Source organism: Ostrinia nubilalis, chromosome Z, assembly GCF_963855985.1.
Source record: "Ostrinia nubilalis chromosome Z, ilOstNubi1.1, whole genome shotgun sequence".
In the NCBI taxonomy this organism is placed as follows: Eukaryota; Metazoa; Arthropoda; class Insecta; order Lepidoptera; family Crambidae; genus Ostrinia; species Ostrinia nubilalis.
Genome location: NC_087119.1, coordinates 18,257,725 through 18,279,970, shown reverse-complemented (window position 1 = coordinate 18,279,970; position 22,246 = coordinate 18,257,725). Strand labels below are relative to the sequence as shown.

Here is a 22,246-nt window from a genome sequence, read left to right as displayed (position 1 = left end):
AGTATAATGAATTACATAGCTTACAAGAGTTACAAGGTACCAAAATATTATTTAAGTGGTTTAATAAACTCTAGTAAAGTACCGCAATTTGATTTCTGTACTAAATACTTACTAAGTTTTTGTAAAATAAACAAAGGCTTTCCGCGTAATCGGATTAATGGCTTATTTCCTCATTGCCCTTTCCTTTATATCTACTTAGATTAATAAAGCCTTTATAATATTATCTCTTTTCGGACTACTCTAATAAACTGTACTTAGCTGGTAGCTGAAGGTGAGTCGCTCCTCAGCTTCACCATGGCTTCTTCACCTGGCTAACTCTGGCTAAATTGTCAGCCAGTAAGCGCAGAAAACTACCAAACAAGCAAGTTTTAATTTATTCTAATTCCATTTCAAATCTGCTTTTCAGTTAGATATTCGTTAATAAAATTACCTTTATACCTTTCTTACAAACCAAAACTGTTATTTTACTTAAGTAATGATATCAGGCTTGATATAAAATTTGACAAACATTTTAATTAATATTTAATATTAGCGAGAGAAACATTTTCTGCAGTAATTAAATACTGTGAAATTATTTGGAGTTAAGTTAGGCAAAAAAACTACTATTACAGTACAATGGTAGCATTTCTTGGCTCAAAGGGCTCTAATCCAAACCTCTACAACTAAAATATATTTGTTTATGGTTCTTCAGCACAATTTTTTTACTGACAACATTAGGACCTAGTTTGGGATTTCTTCGTAAATCGACCGCCATTTTGGCGTCACGATCGCATTGATCGGAACGCCCTCACTGAGAAATTTAAGAAGTTTTACTTGTGAGTGAATTATTTTACCTGAAAGTTGCTAATTTATCAAGCCCAAAACTAGTTACAAACTTATCAGGTAAGCTTTGCAGATATCTCGCATGTAACGTAATTCCTGACCCTATTGTATTTAGTAATCCTTGTGTGAAATTCTATAGAAAATAATTTTCATTTGGCGTTGGCGACAGCGCCTACAGCGCCGTCTGTGTTGTATTTCAATAGTTTTCATTTTTGTGGCGCTAATTTGTTGTATCTATCGGTGCAATTTGTTGATCATATTTTGTGATTGATCTCTAGTTTTCATTAACTATTGTTTCAGTCGATGTGCTCAAATACGGCTCGTTCATAAGATGGCGGCCGTATTTATTCATTCCTACCTTTACTTCCAGTGTACCGTGGTTGTAAGGTAGATTCGAAACGAAAGTTTCTTCGGTCGTGCATACTTTATTTTTTGTGTTTGTATCATTATCAAAAGCCTTTTCTCGGAAAACAGAACATTGAACAGAGAGTTCTACTGCCGTTAAGTAAGTAGGGTACATAAATTGGGTATATTATAGGTTTAACGGCATCGCTTAGGCCAGCTTACTTTAATTTCTCCTGATGATATTCATTCGCTGATAGGTCCATGATTCGCTGTATAAATATGTAGGTAAGCACCTACGAAAAAAAGGAATTAGTTCTTACATTTACGCAGTTAATTAAAATCAATAACGCATCAATCGCGCCTTGTATGCCCTCTGCGTTTTAATACCTACCTACTCATTTATTGTGAAGGTGATTTACCTTAACTACCTACTTAATCAATACATTGGTAAGAAATTCTTGTACATGCCCTACTGTTGTACTATAGCTACTGTTTCCAATAGATAAAGGACATCCTTACTTAGCTTTTTTAACTTGAAGGTTATCCTGGTAAAAATAAATTCACTAAATTTTATTGATTGAGCATGAAATAAAATGGATGACCTGTGGTTAGGTCTAGGTTTGCAAAGTATACCTACTGTGTACTGCTGTTGCATTTTACAGGGATGCATAAAACAGTTTAAAAATGCAATTCTAGAGTGATAAAATATCAATTTCACTTGTTTTTGTTATTAAATAGTTAGGGAATGTATTATTAATAAAACTGCTAAACCTCCATTAGTTGGGTGTCCTTGAAGGCCAATCTGTAAATCTTGAAAATACAGGAGTTGCATTGATGAAAAACAGAGGTGGAGAATAATTTCAGAATTTCATAGTAATTTCTATCTCTCTAGATTCCAAGTAACTTTGCATGCATCATGGAATACACAAGAAACAAACTAAAGCCAATAATGCTATAGTTTCTTTTACATAATCTAGCAGAAATCAGAAGTGAAATTAAGCAACTCTACTGAGTTCCCTGTCTCTAGGTTAAGGGCTTAGTCAAATAACCTGCTTCGTCATCTAGCTTTTTTTTGTTAGCTGTATTATTCAAGATGGTAACTAGTGATACAATCCTACCACTGTTTACATATTTTTCATTGACCACAAAAAAAGATCATAATTTCATAGTTAGTGTGTCATATTACATGGAAGTAATATCGAGCACATGTTGGGGAAAAATAATGTCTCAATATGAAAGCTACATTTTCAATAAATATTTTATTTGAAGCTATTATCCCATCCACATTTTTATCCCCAAAAAAAAATCATCTTATAGGTAGGTGTAGGTCAGAACTGAGAGTGCCTGAGCTGAGGTATGGGAGCCACGGGTGGGTCTTTTTGTGACATTAAACGTCAGCGAGACTTCAGATGTGTTCAGACTTGTGTGCTGTGTCGTGTCATAATGTCACCCATCCTGTGCTGCTTCCACACCTCAGGCTCAGGCACTAACTTAGTTATGCGTTAGATCTGTAGTTAAATATTTATCAGTCTGACTGATGTGATCAATATTATACTTCATGCTACATTTCAACTAAAATGAGAAACACCAGTCTCACCAAGACATTTTTATATGAGTTATTTTAGCTTGAAGTTTCGGCATTCTGCTGAGTTTATACATATTCAGTGGTAATTCAAGTGAAATCTAAAACAAAAAAAAACAACCAAATGGATAATTCCATTAATTAGTTTAATGAACATAATCACGTACAACAAATTATACGGTGCTAAGTATGGCCTAAGTGTTGATGATATTAATTATAATTGACAACTATATCAATCAGCAGTTGTGTAATTTACCGAAAGACTACATTACTATCAAATTTTTATTTTGTTTTAGCCATGGCGTCTACGCCTCCCCCTAAAAAAGGGAAAACCAAACCAATTATATCAACATACGTGCAAGAGACACCTACTGTTGCTCTTCAAGGTAATTTATTAAGTTAAAATAAAGTGATATTCTTTTTTAAATTAAGATGTGATAATCCAATTGAATCAATTTTATAGTCAATACCAATGTCGAAGAAGACCAGGACGGGGGAGTGACTTATTTTGTGGACGAAGAAGGAAGATACTACTACCAGCCAGCTGGTGATAACCAGAGCATTGTTTCATTGCCTACTGCTGTGACTGAAGAGCCTGAGGTGAGTATTTTTTATTATTAGTTAAATAGCAGTAAATAATATAAAATAATTTAGAAAGTACCTGAAATGAGCTGCAATGAGGATTTCTCGGTAGATATTGGTGATATTTTGCAAAGTTCACTCCAACTCATTAATAAAGTGATTTGTTTTATTATTGTGTGATCAAGAAATAAAACTACACTAATAATCAAGGTATGCAGTATAACAAATAAGTGTAATAATTAGAGATGAAACGGATAGTTGTTTGGCCGGATACCGGATATCCGGCCAGCTGCTAGGCCGGATAGCCGGATATCCGGCGGCCGGATAGTTGGCCCATTGTCTCGTTGCATGTCGTGACGAGTTTAGCGCCGCACAAGTGCTTCGAACGCGATCAGTGGGTCTAATAGTAGACTAGACTAGTCACACTTTCCTAAAATCGAATCAGTCCGAATAAAATGTCAGATTTTGCCACTTGTCTAGGGGGCAGATCAATTTGGGCGATTTCGGTTGCCATCGTGAGTGTGTGATTGAATAGCGAAAATTAAATCAGTTCACTTGCATCATGACATCAGACCATCAGTGAACAAAATATCGCCTATTTTATTTGGCAACATGTATTTCGACTTAACAGATACATAATTATTTACTATTTATGTATTCGTCATTAGAGTGAATAGCCCAGAAAACGAAATTAGTTTTTTTAAAGGCCTTAATATGGCTTTTTGTAACTTATTGGACTTTAAATAAAAGCCGTCATTATTTATAAGCCATTTTATTGATGTTTACTTCAAAGATTAATGTATTTAATTTTATTAATAGGAAATTGTCGTAGTTTTTTAATATCCGGTATCCGGCCGGATAGTGAGTTACTATCCGGTATCCGGCCGGATAGTAATATATGGCCGGATATCCGGCCTACCGGATATCCGTTTCATCTCTAGTAATAATCTTTAAAAAAAATGCAAATTCAAATTCTTTGTATTTTTGTAGGTTTATTGTTTATTTATTTTACAAACAAAGTGGTCATCGAGGCATATTATTGTATTTCCTTTTAATATGATTAATAGTTACTTACATTACCATTTCCAAACATTAGTAATGATTTAATTTTTCAACTAAAATGGACTGTTATCAGAAATTACACATTTGCTACAGAACATAGCAGAGGATGAACAAATGTTGGTCGATGCTGATAGCTACCAAACAGTTACTTTGGTGCCATCGGAGAGCAGCAATGGTGAAGTTAGCTATGTGCTTGTTGTACAAGAAGACAACAAACCTGATGTCAATATTGACATAAAGGTTGATCAGGTAAGATACATTTATTCTGCTCCATGTGGTGGCAATCTCTATATGAAATAGCGATTTTGCCTCAAAATCAATCTTTGAATGAATTGAATGTTTTTATTATTTGTTTCTTGTAGGAAAAACTGAATGCGGAGGAAGAGGAGGAGAAAGGAAATGACGATGTATACAACTTTGAGGATGAAGAGACAAACGGTGAGGGCACCGACGAAGGTAACGATGACAACGCTGGAGGCGCGAAGCCTGCAGGTTCATCCAAGAGGAAGTACGTGCGTCCTCACTTCACCTGCACATTCTGTGCCTACACCAGTCACAGGCGGTAAGTATAAACATAAAGGATTTGTCACAATGGATGCAGTCAGCAGTCAGGTCATTGAATGCTTCCCGCACAACGTATGATTACTTTGAGCCGACTGACTTCATCCAGTTTGGCAAATCTTTTTTTGTTGTATTCTTACTTATTGTATTATGATTGTTTTTCACTTGACTCTAATAATCTTAATCTGTGATCTCAGCTATTTGCTGTTGCGCCACATGAGGACGCACTCGGAGGACCGTCCTCACAAATGCACGGTCTGCGAGCGGGGCTTCAAGACCACTGCCTCCCTGCAGAACCACTTGAACATGCATAATGGCTTCAAGCCACACATCTGCAAGTATTGCAACAATCCGTTCACCACTTCTGGTAAGTTTATCATGAAATAAAATTAATTTTGTTATTATCCGTTGATGTTATGTTATTTAGGCAAAGGTATTCAACTCGCATCTATTAAGTTGTTTGTCCGATTTTTCTTTAAAGTAGGTCGACTGATTTGGTTTACATGGTAGCTGTAAAAATACACTCGCGAGCAAAACTATGGAATCACTTTACATAAAGTTGTTTCCACGCGATCTTGTGTACTAACGAATTTGTTAGTAACAAAAAAAAGTGACACCATTTTAAAGATTAAACTTTTAACTTTAAATTGATACTAAATTCATTTAAATCACACCAGTATTTAAAAAGATATCCCGGCTGATGTGAAGAAGTAAGGAAAAAGACATGTATCAACTGTTTGATACGTCGCGAGTTGTGGCCTATTTACCCCCTATAAAAGCACGTGTTTTCAGATTTTTGTTTTCACACGTTGATCCATACACATCTCCGCTTCTTTTGACACTTTACCTGGGATTCTACACCTTCAGAATCAGCACAAATCGTTGCACTATTGCAAGAAGGGCTCAGCCAGCGGGCTGTCGCACGTCAGCTTCACATAAGCCAGTCCTGGGTTTCGAAAGTTTTAAGACGCTTTCGGGAGACTGGTGGCTTTATCCCGAGACCAAGTTCTGAACAGCGCCGGTGCACATCGCAGAGGGATGACCGTTTTTTCATGTCAACCTCTCTATGAAATCGTCATTTGACTGGTATCGACGTGCAGCAAGTGCTCAGAAATGTTCGTAGGATAGCTGTTAGCGAGTGGACAGTTCGTCTAAGATATAAGCAATAGAATTTGACTCCAAAAAGGCCTGCCACAGGCTCGAAACTGACGGCAGGTCACCGATAAGCACGCTTTCAATTTGCTCGTACACATCTCGATGGGAAGTCGAGCAAACCAACCCCTATTAGCCACTGTTTCAGCGAACCAGCACTGCACAAATCGCTCCCCAGGCCGCCTATAGACCCGACCTCTTCGACTGCTGCACTGCAAACACAGTCTGCATTCATTCGAGAACAAAACTCGCCTCCATTGCTCGCCTTCCCATCAAAATAAGTGCGAGCTAATTGAAAGCGTGCTAGTCGGTGACCTGCCGTCAGTTTTGAGCCTGTGGCAGGCCTTTTTGGAGTCAAATTCTATTGTTTATATCTTAGACGAACTGTCCAGTCGCTAACAGCTATCTACGAACATTTCTGAGCTCTTGCTGGACGTTGATACCAGTCAAATGACGATTTCATAGAGAGGTTGACATGAAAAAACGGTCATCCCTCTGCGATGTGCACCGGCGCTGTTCAGAACTTGGTCTCGGGATAAAGCCACCAGTCTCCCGAAAGCGTCTTAAAACTTTCGAAACCCAGGACTGGCTTATGTGGAGCTGACGTGCGACAGCCCGCTGGCTGAGCCTTTCTTGCAATAGTGTAACGATTTGTGCTGCTTCGGAAGGTGTAGAATCCCAGGTAAAGTGTCAAAAGAAGCGGAGATGTGTATGGATAAACGTGTGAAAGCAAAAATCCGAAAACACGTGCTTTCATAGGGGTAAATAGGCCGCAACTCGCGACGTATCAAACAGTTGATTCATGTCTTTTTCCTTACTTCTTTACATCAGCATGGATATCTTTTTAAATACTGGTGTTATTTAAATGAATTTGGTATCAATTTAAACTTAAAAGTTTAATCTTTAAAATGGTGTCACTTTTTTTGTTACTAACAAATTCGTTAGAACACAAGATCACGTTGAAACAACTTCATGTAAGTGATTCCATACTTTTGCTCGCGAGTGTATATTAGCATGGACTTTAAACTACTTTGAGTCAGCACACAGCCTCTTTGGCTACCCAAATAAACTCGGAATTTATTTCATACTGGCAAGTTTGTTACATTGCGTTGTGTTTACAGGTGAGCTGGTGCGACATGTGCGTTACAAGCACACCCACGAGAAGCCCCACAAGTGCACTGAGTGCAACTACGCTTCTGTGGAGCTGTCCAAACTGCGACGCCATGTCCGCTGCCACACTGGCGAGCGACCCTATCAGGTAAAACAACTGACATTTATTTTACCAGTGACATTGCTACACTGAAGGGCTCCTGCACACGACGCCGCCACCGCGCCGCCGCCGCGCCGTCAACGACAGTCCTATTATCACATCTCTATATTGTGTTTTCTAGAACAATTTTGCGGTAGGCCTATGTTCAGATGGGCCCAAAAGATAAGGCGACATGTAAAGTTTTTTTTATTATTATTTATTCTTTTTGACGTTTATAAGTGCTAAAATATTGGTGTAACTAAACTGAATAAAAATATTTTTGATTTTGATTGTGTAACATTGTCTCATTTTGTCTACCAGTGCCCGAACTGCACGTACGCGTCCCCGGACACGTTCAAGCTGAAGCGCCACCTGCGCACGCACACGGGCGAAAAGCCGTACAAGTGCGAGCACTGCAACATGTGCTTCACGCAGTCCAACTCGCTCAAGGCGCACAAGCTCATCCACAATGGTAATAATATACTCAACATCACAAAAATCGGCCCACCTACGTTTTACAGGAAAACTCGTTTCTACTGACACAATCATGGTGCCCCAACAATATTGGTATTATTTGAAAGCCCAATAAATATCCTTATAGAAAAACACATTTAATTTCTCAATAAACGATTAACATAAACGCGATATACAATAAATGTGACTTGAAAAAATACCTCATTTTGGGCTCACCTCTGGGATCAATTAGACCAATTTTTATGGTTATAAAACCAAATAATGATCTCACGTGTCCTCTTTACCAGATGGATAGCGATTAATCCCAACTTAACAGTTTCATAGCCATAAAAGTTAGCTCAAGCGTAACTACCTATTTTTTTAAAAAGTGACTCTGGACTCTTCTACTGACACATTTTTGGGGTAAAAACCTTTCCTTTAATGAAATGAATTAGTTTAGAACTAGGCTTTTAAATGGTGCCAATATTGGTGGGAAGTGGGGATGCATACGTTTGAAAGTGCTTGTCGCGGGAGGGTCGATTTTTGTGATGACCAGTGTATAATAAACTCCGCAGGGCAGCTTTGTGGCGAGCTGTTGGAGCCGCTAGAACTACACGCTCCGATTAAATAACAGCAGTAGCGCCTGTGTACAGGCTGGGGATGGTCTCTATCTACATCCCATGATATAGTCAGAGACTAGATCCAGCAAGTGCACCACTTTCACTTTTGTCGATTATTTTGCGCTTAAAACCGACCGGGACCGGGCCACTTTTGACCCGTGAGCTCCAAAGCTTACAATTAATAATAAAGGTAACGGTGTGTGTGGTGTCTCGTTTTTTCAGCATTGTCCTATGTTGCCGGTGTTGTCTCATTTTGTCGGTGCAGTCCCATTTTGTAGTTGTTATCTCATTTTGTCTATTTATCCCCCAAACATTGGAATTGTTTCTGAATTTTTAATTACACCCACCAAATGACCCAGACGTACAGAAATTAAGGGCATCCATAACAAACTATAGTTTATAATATTTGACTCGATTTGTCTTCAAGTGCCCAAACATAACAAAACGGTGTTCTGTAAAATATCGTAACAACTAACCTACCATGATTCTTAATTTCTTATGTTCCTTGATTTCAAAATATCCTTTGTTACAGTGTCCGAGAAACCGGTGTACGCTTGCGAGCTGTGCCCGGCCAAGTGCGGTCGCAAGACCGACCTGCGAATACACGTGCAGAAGCTGCACACGTCTGACAAGCCGCTGAAGTGCAAGCGCTGCGGCAAGTCGTTCCCCGACCGATATTCTTGCAAGATTCACAACAAGGTGAGTTCTAAATCATCATCATTTTAGCCATAGGACCAGGCCTGTTCATCTCCGCGAGTTTGCATCAAAAACAAAACACGCGCGACTACACCTCCTGAGATATCTAATCGACAGTACGCTTCGCTTTCCGGTATTTGGCATCCACTCCAGAACCTTGCTGGCCAGCTAGACGACGAGGTCTGACGCGTCAGTTCTGCGTACTATGTGCCGTTGCCCATTGCCACTTCAAATTGCTAATCCGTCGGGCTATGTCAGCGAGGATGTAAATAGTCGGGAGTAAAAAATATTTATTTTTCTTGACCTTCATCAAGGGCTAGATGCACTGGTGAAAATAAACAGGTTTTAATGTGTCATTTATTCACAGACACATGAGGGCGAGAAGTGTTTCAAGTGCGAGCTTTGCCCCTACGCTTCGACGACTATGCGCCACCTCAAGTCTCACATGTTCAAGCACACTGATGAGAAGCCATTCGACTGCGATGAATGCGACCAGTCCTTCAGGTATGTTCCTTTATGACCAGGATAATGAGGATTCAGATTACAAGTCTTTGGATTGAGCAATGGTTATTTTTATTGCTAGATATTTCCAGAACTACTTTTGAATAAAAATTGAATTGAATTGAGAGAGATTCCTTGAGGAAACCACACACAACACTTGATTTAAAACGCTTTTCAAATAGCATTCATATTTTTTCTTAAGTCTTAGTTTCGTCTTAATAATATGTCCCGAACGAAATAGTTTTTACAGCATCTGCTTCCATCGGTGCTTTCATAAATCCTCCGACCAACAGGCAAAAGCAACTGCTGAGGCGGCACCAGAACCTCTACCATAACCCGAACTACGTGCCGAAGCCGCCCAAAGAGAAGACACACACGTGCCACGAGTGCCAACGCAGTTTCGCCCACAAGGGCAACCTGATCCGGCACCTAGCCGTGCACGATCCCGATTCGGGACACCAGGAGAGGGCCCTGGCTCTGAAACTCGGCCGCCAGCGGAAAGTCAAATACGTCGACAACCTGGAGGTATGATATGTTTAATGTTATGATTATCTCGTCTGCTACTGTAGCTGGAATGTTTGAAATATACATGTAATACAATAAAATGAAATGTGTATAAACTGACACTCACTAGGAAGGCTGCGTGTAATGCAGTGCCGGATTAACCCACAAGCAAATTATGCAATTGCTTGGAGCATCACGTCTTAGGGGCACCAAAAAAATTGCTAGCACATAATATAAAATATTTTCCGCGAATATAATTCCGTAAAAATCTTTTCGCATTTTTTTATGCATTACTATAGAAATGTTTAGATTTTATTGCTCATTTATTTATCAGACGGATAACTTTTAACTGAAGAATCAGTTTGGCGTATTAATCCAGCACTATTGGTGTAAGGTGAATATGCAAGAAGCTTGCGTTAAAATATAAAATCGATATTTGTTTCACACCTGGATGGTCTTAGTGAGTGATTATTTGAAAATATTCCCGCTATGGCTAGCAGATAAAAAATTAAATGGTATCATTTAAGTTTCATACTCTGGTTGGTCCAGTTTATAAAATGTATTTATGTAGATGCAATGCTCTGTTATCTAACCGTTGTCTTTTTGATGTATGACTGCATATGGACATTTGTTATTGGCACACAAACAACATTAACATCATATTTTTGTAGTTGCAAAATTTTATTTTTATTTTGCAATATTAACGGCTAAGCGACTACGCAAAACAATGATTATGGCGAATCATTCATCATCACAGCGAATCATAGATAATTTCGGATATTGCACAAGCAATAAAAAAATATTTCCGCATGTTCAGAAATTTGTATAACTTGCTAATGCGAAATAAGATTGAATACATGCGCAGCGCGTTTGATAAAAAAATCATTAGCGACGAATATAAATTTGAAAACCAATGACTCCGTCACTATTAAACGGAATGTTTTGGTGACCTTGAATCCTACTAATAATTATAAGAACGTAGGCTGAGTTAGGGACAGAATTGCGCACGCAGTACTTTTCCATTTATGAGTACTATTAGTCAGTTGAGGTGGCCTGTGTTTAAAAACCTATAGCTTGCGGCGAAAGACATAAAATACAAAAAAAAATCTTAACTTTAGATTGACATGTTGTTATCAGTTTTTTTACTATGTCAAAAATTACACGCAAGAAATATTTTATTTTAAGATCAAGAGTTTTATTGTATATTGTTTACCATCTGCCATTGCAATGCTTCTGCGACTTGTGTTTGTCTTGTTATAAGTTCAGTAGCTGGTGCTATAATTATGTTAAATTAACAACAATATGCTGCGCTTCATTATTCTGAATAACTTCAAAATTATTCATGCAATCGTTGTATTGTTTAGGATTTGCAAACCGAGGATATGCAGGAGGACGAAGAGCAGGAAGACGGCGCGAACATCGTGCGGCTGAGCTCCAACGACCTGCGGCGCGGCGAACTGGTCTCGGTGGAGGACGACAACCAGCAGTACGTCGTGCTTGAGGTCATCCAGCTGGAAGACGGCACCGAGCATCAAGTGGCTGTGGTGCCACCAGAGTTCATCTATGAACAAGGTAACATTAATGTAATAGCCAAAGCACACGACTCGTTGCGGCGCCGCACCGCAAAGATTTCGCCAAATCGCGCGTCGCGGCGCGGTGTGAGATGACGCAGCGACATCGCTCCGGCTCCGCTGCAACGCATTATGTGCTTTGGCTCTTACAAAGTTTTTAGTTTAGGAGTTTGTAATCTCTGGAGCTACTGAACTGATTTTAAAAATTTACCAATAGAAATCCACATTCTTTGCGAGTGAGGCAAGGAAATAAGAACTTTCTGGTCAACCGGCAGGTTAAGGATTAATCGATATTTCCTAAGCCCGATAAAAGGTGAAATCTACATTGAAGACATCTTAATTTGTTTCCTTAGAAGACGAAGAGGAGGATGATGACGACGAGGGGCCCGTTATGCCGAGGAAGCTGTACAAGGACCGGCTGAAGAAGGGCATCCAGCCGGCCCGCGAGGTCCCCAAGAGCATCAAGCTCGAGAACGACGTTGAGACCTGCTTCGGCTTTGACGTGAGTATAGAAAAAAGGAACAATATCTTTATTTAGATATAAATGGTATGGTGAAGTCAGAAAATTGATATCTTTATTTTAATTATTTAAATTTTCATACAAATCGGATTTTATCAAATTTATTTTGTATAACAATAAAAAAAAATGATAATATCAAATTTCTGACTTCACCATACCATTTATATGCCCATGCTAACATGCGCTAGTGTCGGCTCATATACCCATTTACCTAACACCCTGTATACATATGATAGAAAAATAAAAAACCTAAACATAATTATAATATCCTAAAACCTAAATATAATTTATAGCCTGACCACGAACATAAAAACCCTCGCCATGTTGCGGAAAACTAATGGTACTAATTTCTTTTAATGGCAACAGTAACTGAAAACTTCATTGACATGTCACCTTGCATGTCAGTCTATTGCTGTCAAAGTGTAAACAAACTTTATTTTAAATGTGCGCAATTGATTTTGTGAATGAAATTGCTAAAATCTTTTTATCGTCGTGAAAGAAAAGTGGTTCACAATGTGTTAAAGTATTTGTCGAAGAGAAATACCAAGGGTTCGGACAATATTTTCATTGAATAATGTTTCCAACAAAGGTTGTCAAATTGACTGACATGTTTATCGTATAGTACAGTCCACTATGAAAATTAGCTGTGGTTTGTTTCAACTACCTATTTTAAAGTTTTTTGTCACTTTCTAAGTGTTGAATTTTATGGAATTGGGAAAGAAGTACCGAGTTTGAAGCGTTCATGAGCAGACATTGCAGTTGAATATTCAAGTTCTGAATTTGATTATTGATGAATAATAAAATAAATCCTACTAGCTCGATTGATGGTTTCATTTAATTTATTTAAACCAGGTTACCTATAATAATATTTTTTCGTTAATTTATGAAAATATCAAATTAGCCCGTAATCCTGAATCCTGATACATAAAGTTAGCCTATTAATTTAACACAGGTACGACTGTACTCAGTGTTGCACTATCAAATGCAATTGACGCGCCTCTATGCCAGGGTTTTTATGTTCCTGGTCAGGCTATATGTATCTTATCCAATTTAATGCTGAATGATTCCAATGTACACAAGTGCCTTATAGATTTCGAGAAACATTATCTATGTCGCTGTTGCAACATAATTCAATGCTTTAGTAATTATAATCCTATTGCTATCTTGACATTAAATTATGGTATTTATGCACAATTAAAAAAAATATTCTTCTTTTGTTGCAGGAAGAAGATGAACCCGAGGAAGAAGTTAATTTTGACGAAAAGGTAGTGCTGCGTATTGTCCAGTAAATTGGTTCGGATAACGTCGTGGATCTTCTTTATTTAAAGATACACGACACGTGTCGGTATTAAAATTACATTACTTTGGTTCCTGATTACCTGATTAGTTATGGCACGATTATTGCCTTGAAGGCGCTAATTTTACAAACTGGATATGTCGTGATGTCATCATGATACGTCAATGGTTATAATGATAACCCAATGCGTAGAAGTAGACTGCTATATAAACAGTAGACTCCTTGGTTTAGAAGAATGTCTTATTTGTGTAACACGAGACAGACTTTTCTCTTAGAGAAATAAAGACACATCATATATTTTTGCACAGATAAGTAGTGGCTGGTACATCACCGGTCTGTGTAGATTAGAGCGAGTAACAAATTGATACGGCGGTATGAAAGCTACATTAAGCTATGTATCAAAGATACTGAAATATGGGTGGATTCTCAGCGGACTGAGATGATAGGTAGATTAAACGTGCAATTCATGATATAATAAACGTCACATCACAACAGCACAAGTTACTTAATTAAGCCAATATTGTTTATTTGGTTTTATAACCATAAAAATTGGTCTAATTGATCCCAGAGGTGAGCCCAAAGTGAGGTCTATTTTCAAGTCACATTTATGGTATATGTTAATCATTTATTTAGAAATAAAATTTTTTTTTTCTTTAAGGATATTTATTGGGCTTTCAAATAACACCAATATTGTTGGGGTACCATGATTGTGTCAGAAGAAAATCTTTAAAGTTCGCGTCGCGGAAGGTGCGGTTTATTTGATGTTGAGTGTAGATGAATATTTATAACGATATGTGACAAACTCTATTTTACGCGGGCAAAAGCTACTTTAGAAAAAGTTGAAATGTGTGGTAGGTTGCTCTGGTCGTTGAACCTTTAACGCCCCCAGACCCGACCGCGTTTTCATCCGCCGTTGCCTCGCCCCCAAATACTTTTCTATTATTATGTTTTACATGAAGTCGACTAGATCAAGCCTTTCCTTCTTATTTAAGTACACGTAAAATACGAATATAGGCCGTAAATAATATTATTGATGGCGAGTGAAGGTTTAAACTAGCTCTCTTGAAAGATGTTATTTTATCCTTGTAAAATTAAATGTTAGAATACTATTTTGTCTCTTCATTACCGTGAAAGCAACTTTAGAAAGTAAACTACAAATAACTATCATAGATAAGTCGATGTTGAATGTATTGTTATAGTATGATGTCTTGAATGATAATAAATTAAGTCTCATTTTAACTTCACCTGTTTATAAAGCAAGACGACTATAATAAATGTCGCCTACAACTATGATGAAAATGTAGTGTCAGCGCCTTTCATACTTAATTAATGGTGTATTATGGTAATCATAACAGAACGTACATATTTATATGTATTAATAACTGTATGTCTATATATTTGCCAATAATTAAATTAATGTAGTACATCTCATTATTATTCTATTTATTACTATATGATAGCAAAATAAACTATTTTATCAGTTGTAAATTATAAGATGTGGTCTTATAATTAAAATTGAAATTCTCGTAGGAATTGTCATCGGCGAAACGATTATTCGGAATTTTAATAGTCGGATAAACACGAGTGGTATAATGTAACACTCCATTCTATACATATGTTAAATTTACGTATTGTATATATTGCCAAAATAACCTGGAAACTTTCTATATATGGGGCATTTAATTAAACAAAATAGTGGTGTATTTTGCGCTTTATTCTAGGTATAATTATTTACTATTCGTAGATTTAAATATTATGTAGTTTCGTTGATAATGTGTACATACGAAATTCACTTGGTCAAATAACGGTATCGCACAACTATCTTACGAAATAGTTCAAATATGTATTACATATTCAAAAGATTTGGATACTACTTTATCCATCCAAATATCTTCTAATCCTACTGGGTACAGTATGTATTGGCAATTTTTAAAATATTATTCTACCCAATAATTAAAAAGCATTATTCATTACTCTGTATTTATGTCCCTTCATAGTTCTAAGTGAGAAATATACTGTTGTTTTGTATTAATGTCTGAGAACCTGATTCACTGTAAATATTTGTATTGAATATAATATTGTAACTTTTGGGTAATTCGCTCCAGACCACATAACATACATCTGGGTGCCGAATCCAACACCACAACAATTAATTGTTTGTGTGATGCCCACGAGATTTTGTATTTCGTTCATAAAGTACAATCATAGTGCTTAGTTTGATACTAATGATATGGTGAGTTATACCTATTTATTTACATTCGTCTAAGAACGAATTTTACCATTTTAAAGTGCGTTAGGTTTTAAGGCATTAAATTAGATCTTAGCCAATATGACTTTTTAAATAATAGTAAATAGTGGCAATCATTCACTCGCTATAGTACATTTGAATTGTAAAATATTAACGTGGCTTACTAAATGCAATATTTGACAGCTGCGTTCTTGTCCCTTTTTATCAGACTTCAACAAAAGGTGAGGTTCTCAATTCGGTTGGTATGTTTTTGACACAATGACTTTATTGCTCAGATCATAGAAGGGAATAGATGTGAAACGGGGGCGTGGCGCGTGTCTCCGCGATATGCCCAGAAACGAACATCGGCCGCGTAGCTAGGTTAGTCGCGATTCAGTCGTACTAAGGAAATGTTCTCCGATATTTTGGATAATGCGTCGTTACGTGCAATAAAACAAGTGAAACGAAGAACTACAGGAACAATGGAGTCATTTACTACATGTAAGTATTGCAAATCCATTGGTATTTTGCTTATAAATAAAAAAAACTAAACATTTTTACGAACGAATTCAGTGCCGTAACAGTTACTGCGATATCGAAATCAGCTAACACACTTGTACATTGACGATTTAGTTAGCAACCACTTTATGTCATGCTCAACTACTGCGCAATGTATTTAATTTCTTCCGATATCCACTGTCGTGTGACAGACAATACATAGTACGGCCGCATGTGCCGGTCGTAACATAGTGCCGTGCTCGTGTTCTAATGCGGTTTCCTATTATCGATAAATAGAAGTAAATTATAATTTTCTATTTTGTAATTTTAAATAAAAAAATGATGTGTTACTTGCGATTATAAGATTTTACAAAAAAAATAATAACAGTAGAAGTAATTAGTAACTGTCAACTATGTAATTACTATAAGAGCTAGTGAAAGCCTAATATAGGCATTATTTTTGATAAACATGTGCGGTACACAGATCGCCATAATTAAAAAGTAAATGCGTGATAGTAGTTAATAATAACGTATAATAATAAAAAGGTTTTCATACAATAAGCATTTTGTGAAATAAGTTTCGAGCCTTGCCCCTAGCGATTTATAGTATCGATATTTTGTCGACTCCATTTTATCTTTGTTCTCTCACTAGTTTTCAAAGTGTGCGTCACGTCACGCGGCCATTGATTGGCCATAAGGCATGCCTTCTCGCCAATCACAGCACTTTTAAGCCGGTTGCACATGTTGTCGTAGACTCTCAGTCGCTTTGTTTTTACACAGTTGAATGTGTGTGTGGGAGCTATGGTGGGGGAAATGTGGGGACACTGGTTCTCGTTGTAGTTACGCGCGACTTCATATCTATTCTCTTTCTATGATCTGAGCTTTATTGTCACCAAGTACTTACTTGTTTTGTCACAATGATGCTGAGAAAAGGTTTCTCATAATATACCCTTGTGATTATAGTCAGTGGGATGATTGCTCTGATAATCTTGTTTTAGAAATACCAAATAGGGGTTAAATTGAAGTATGAACTTCCGACTTTTTCTTCAATATTCATTACTAGGTATATAATTTCTTTAATACAATAGGTATGTTCTATATTATTTTTTAATTTCAAACTTAATTCAAGGACATAATTATACATTTACATATAAAATTTTATGCCTAATTTTTAGGAAGCAAAAGAGTATGTATACCGATTTTATTTTTTATTAGGTACGATTGATATATAATATACTTATGTATATTTTATCTTTAAGATTATGACTATATAAAATTTTAAATCTATCTTTTGTATTATTGTGTTGTGATCCGCGGGACCGCGCGTCGTAAAGATATTGTGTTCCTTTTCGGCACCATTATTTCTCTAACAGTTTCTAGAATCTTGTTTATCAATTACCATTACTTGCAATTTTAATTGTTTATTGCTAATTGAAATTATGTGACTGCTAGGGTCAGCATTTAATTGGTGTTTATAAATTTTAAAGTGAATAAGGGATCGCAGAGGCAAGAAAGTGAACTGAGCTGGTTGCTTCTTATTTATTATTTCTTATACCGGGAGGAGTGTGGCGTGCCCTAAAATTATTTCTCGTATTATTTTACAGTTCTTAATTATACCTTATTCTAAAAGGAGTGTGTGTGATCCTAAATAATGTTTCTCATATTTAAACTAAACTTCGTCATTGTAAATATAGTTTTTATATGTGATCAATTTCGACTTTTCTAGTGTTTGTTAATTTTGCAATCGGGAGTGCAGTAAGTTTCAAAAGCGGTAAATGTAAAATTTAATCGATATTGTTGTATAGTTGTTTAATGTATAGATAGATATCTAGGATAGTTACGAATAAAATTTGCCACATAATGATCACTTATCATACCATACTAAATTATATGAACTATTAAACGGCATTTTGTTTGTTTTATTTGTAACTCCTTCCTTTTCTCTTTCCTCTACCCGTCAAGCCCATAAGCATGGACGTAGCGATAGGTAAAAGACTGGCCAATGGTTAGCGTTATTTTTCACCGCTACATATCTTCCAAGCTGAGGTCCGGCAGACCAACATTTGTTTCCAACCTAGGTAGGCCTATTATACAGTGTGAGTCTTGATAAAGTAGGTGAAACTAGAGCTATTTTTATCGTGATCGTCAAAATGGAGGGACCAAGTCTTGAAATTCCAACCAACCTATACAGGGTGTTTCTTGTAAGGTGTCAAGCCGAAGGCAGGTGATAGGTGAGGACTAGACCTATCGATTTCACCCCCATGTATGTTCTATGATTTTTCGTAGTTTAGAAGTTATCGTTAATTTTGTGATTTTTTTCAAATTTTATGACCTAGTGGCTAATTTTTTTTTTCTTTTTTTTGGGTTGACTTTTCTCAGATTTCTTTTTTTTGACAGATTCCCTATTAGTTGCAGATATTTGAAAAAAATAATCACCTTCCTATCTTTACATAATTTTTACAAAATTTTTGCTAGAAACATAAAAAATATGCTTTTAGCAGAACATTCTAAAATTTTCAACTGAAATGTATGAGAAAATAAAAAGAATTTCCATAGGTCCAAAATAATTTTAAAAACTGCGCAGTTTTCTAAACTTTCATAATAACACAAAAAAACATGTACTTAATAGGCCATTATTTTCTGTAATCGCTCTACTAAAGTGGTAAGTCGGAGATTCCGTTACATGTTTTTGACTTTCTTAGGACTAAGTAATATTTGCAATCCCCTAAGTTTACGTTATGTAGAACACATTTAGAGACAATAACTGAAAAGTTTTTTTTATCCACAACGTGGAAGCTCTTGCTCTTCATCTGGTATAAAAAAAGGGAATATGAAATATTGAAGAAGCTTTTGTAAATTTACGAATAATTGTTTTGTGTCATTGTCGAATGTGCATTCAGGTCAGCGGCGGACATTTTGAAAATTTACTTTAAATTAAATCATTACACCCTTTTTTGCTCTCTCTCTCTCTCTCTCTCTCACAGACACACACACACACACACGCACGCACACACACACAAACTCTTTCCCTTTCTCTCACACTCTAATAGGTAGGTATATCAAATTTAATCGTAAAGTAACAATCACCACTGTGGTCTAGTGGTAAGACTACCTATTTAGGACAGCCAATTCCTCTGTGGTTTAGGATTCCGGCGGATCATCCATCAGTTTCCAACTTTCCATCAGGTCAGATGAAGGGCAAGAGCTTCCTCGTTGTGGATAAAAAATGTTCTGTTCAGTTATTGTCTCTAAACGTGTTTTACGTAACGTAAACTTAGTGGATTGCAAACATTAGTTAGTCCTAAGAAAGTCAAAAACATGTAACGGAATCTCCGACTTACTACTTTAGTAGAGCGATAACAGAAAATAATGGCATATTAAGTACATGTTTTTTTGTGTTATTATGAAAGTTCAGAAAACTGCGCAGTTTTTAAAATTATTTTGGACCTATGCACAGTGTTTTATTTTGGCTTAGAAGCGGACATCCCTGTTTTATTAATTCAATCGTTAGATATTACTATTATGTATAAAATTGATGAAGGAACTAGTAGTTGTATTTGTTTAGTTACGAAGAAATATTCGATTTTGTGATTTTATAAAAAAAACAGTTTTAGAAGCATATTATCTAAAAAAATTACATTAAGTCAGAATTTTGTAAATAAATTTACCTATCACTATAACGTCTACCTTTATGCAAAAATAAATGGTTATTGCTGCAGTAATTTAGGAATTATTTAATAATTTATGATTTTCAGAAAACATTTTTTTCTCCGTTGTCCTAGAAAATTGGCAGCTATATTTACTTTATATTGATGCATGGTATAATTATCAATAATACCTGAAAATATTACTTGCCTATCCCGTGGAAGTTAGAAGATATTTTAATTTCTATGAGTTTAGAAAATTTATATGTAAATAGGGTTGTCATCTGAATATTTTTTAGTTTTTTAAATGCCGTCCGTAACAATACGGTTTTAATGCCTTTGTTAGATAACTATTGAAATTCATTGCTTTTACCATTATTAATTTGTCTGGTCGAGTTTGATAATTATAGAGTTGGCCCTCTGGCGGCTTATTGGAAATCCTATCGTTTTCGAAACATCGATATATACCTATGTTGCAGTCAAAACTCATAATCGATCAAAACTACTTTTGACTGCAAATTTCAGTTAATAGTGGTTTTGACCGATGGCCTTAGTCAATATTGCTTTTGACAAATTTTTCTAGTCGTATCATCGAACTTCCACGGGATAGGCAAGTAATATTTTCAGGTATTATAGATAATTATATCATGCATCAATATAAAGTAAATATAGCTGCCAATTTTCTAGTGTAACGGAGAAAAAAATGTTTTCTGAAAATCATAAATTATTAAATAATTCCTAAATTACTGCAGCAATAACCATTTATTTCTGCATAAAGGTAGACGTTATAGTGATAGGTAAATTTATTTACAAAATTCTGCCTTAATGTAATTTTTTTAGAAAATATGCTTCTAAAACTGTATTTTTTATAAAATCACAATATCGAATATTTCTTCGAAACTAAGCAAATACAACTACTAGTTCCTTCATCAATTTTATACATAACTAGCGGCCGCCCGCGACTTCGTACGCGGATCTCGTTTTACCCCCTTCATCTATCTTACGCGGTTTAGATTTTTTCATACAAATGTTTTTTCCCGCTAACTCCCGATCCCGTGGGAATTTTGCAATATCCTGTTGTAACTAATCTTTAAGTTTACTAAGGTACCTGCATACCAAATTTCAAGCGTCTAACTTAAGCGGTTTAGATTTTTCATACAAAAGGATTTTCCCGCTATTTCCCGTTTCCGTGGGAATTTCACTAAGCTTTAAGTTTACTAAGGTACCTGCATGCTAAATTTCAAGCGTCTATCTTACGTGGTGTAGATTTTTTCATACAAATGTTTTTTCCCGCTCACTCCCGTTCCCGTGGGAATTTTGCAATATCCTGTTGTAATTAATCTTTAAGTTTACTAAGGTACCTGTATACCAAATTTCAAGCGTCTAACTTAAGCGGTTTAGATTTTTCATACAAAAGGATTTTCCCGCTATTTCCCGTTCCCGTGGGAATTTCACTAAGCTTTAAGTTTACTAAGGTACCTGCATGCTAAATTTCAAGCGTCTATCTTACGTGGTGTAGATTTTTTCATACAAATGTTTTTTCCCGCTCACTCCCGTTCCCGTGGGAATTTTGCAATATCCTGTTGTAACTAATCTTTAAGTTTACTAAGGTACCTGCATACCAAATTTCAAGCGTCTAACTTAAGCGGTTTAGATTTTTCATACAAAAGGATTTTCCCGCTATTTCCCGTTCCCGTGGGAATTTCACTAAGCTTTAAGTTTACTAAGGTACCTGCATGCTAAATTTCAAGCGTCTATCTTACGTGGTGTAGATGTTTTCATACAAATGTTTTTTCCCGCTCAATCCCGTTTCCGTGGGAATTTTGCAATATCCTGTTGTAACTAAGCTTTAAGTTTACTAAGGTACCTGCATGCCAAATTTCAAGCGTCTATCTTACGTGGTTTAGATTTTTTCATACAAATGTTTTTTCCCGCTCACTCCCGTTTCCGTGGGAATTGTGCAATATCCTGTTGTGACTAAAATTTAAGTTTACTAAGGTACCTGTATACCAAATTTCAAGCGTCTAACTTAAGCGGTTTAGATTTTTCATACAAAAGGATTTTCCCGCTAATTCCCGATCCCGTGGGAATTTCGGGAATTCCTTTCTTAGTGCACCTCTACGGAACCTAAGCTACGTCCCTGCCAAATTTCAAGTGCCTACGTTTAGCCGTTTAGGCTGTGCGTTGATCTGTCAGTCAGTCAGTCAGTTTCTCCTTTTATATATTTAGATAGTAATATCTAACAATTGAATTAATAAAACAGGGATGTCCGCTTCTAAGGGAAAATAAAAGACTGTGCTATGGAAGTTCTTTTTTTTTTTAAACTTTTAAGTTGAAAATTTTATAATGTTCTGTTAAAA

At 36.3% G+C, this 22,246-nt stretch overlaps 1 protein-coding gene across 2 annotated transcripts; it reads left to right on the top strand.

Annotated features, from left to right (window-relative positions):
• The first annotated feature begins 748 nt into the window (after positions 1-748).
• Positions 749-18,150, top strand: LOC135086656 (transcriptional repressor CTCF-like). 2 transcript variants are annotated; one of them, XM_063981423.1, is made up of 14 exons: positions 749-882; positions 3,046-3,135; positions 3,213-3,349; positions 4,487-4,642; positions 4,756-4,955; positions 5,152-5,321; positions 7,228-7,364; positions 7,677-7,827; positions 8,961-9,127; positions 9,492-9,628; positions 9,919-10,150; positions 11,494-11,701; positions 12,054-12,202; positions 13,444-18,150. In XM_063981423.1, exons 2-14 carry the CDS (start codon positions 3,048-3,050, stop codon positions 13,507-13,509), a joined length of 1,998 nt encoding a protein of 665 aa, XP_063837493.1. In that variant the 5' UTR covers positions 749-882; positions 3,046-3,047; the 3' UTR covers positions 13,510-18,150. The 2 variants fall into 2 exon arrangements, with proteins under 2 accessions (XP_063837493.1, XP_063837494.1); XM_063981424.1 differs by lacking the exon at positions 749-882 and adding an exon at positions 1,054-1,327.
• Positions 18,151-22,246: the final 4,096 nt, after the last annotated feature.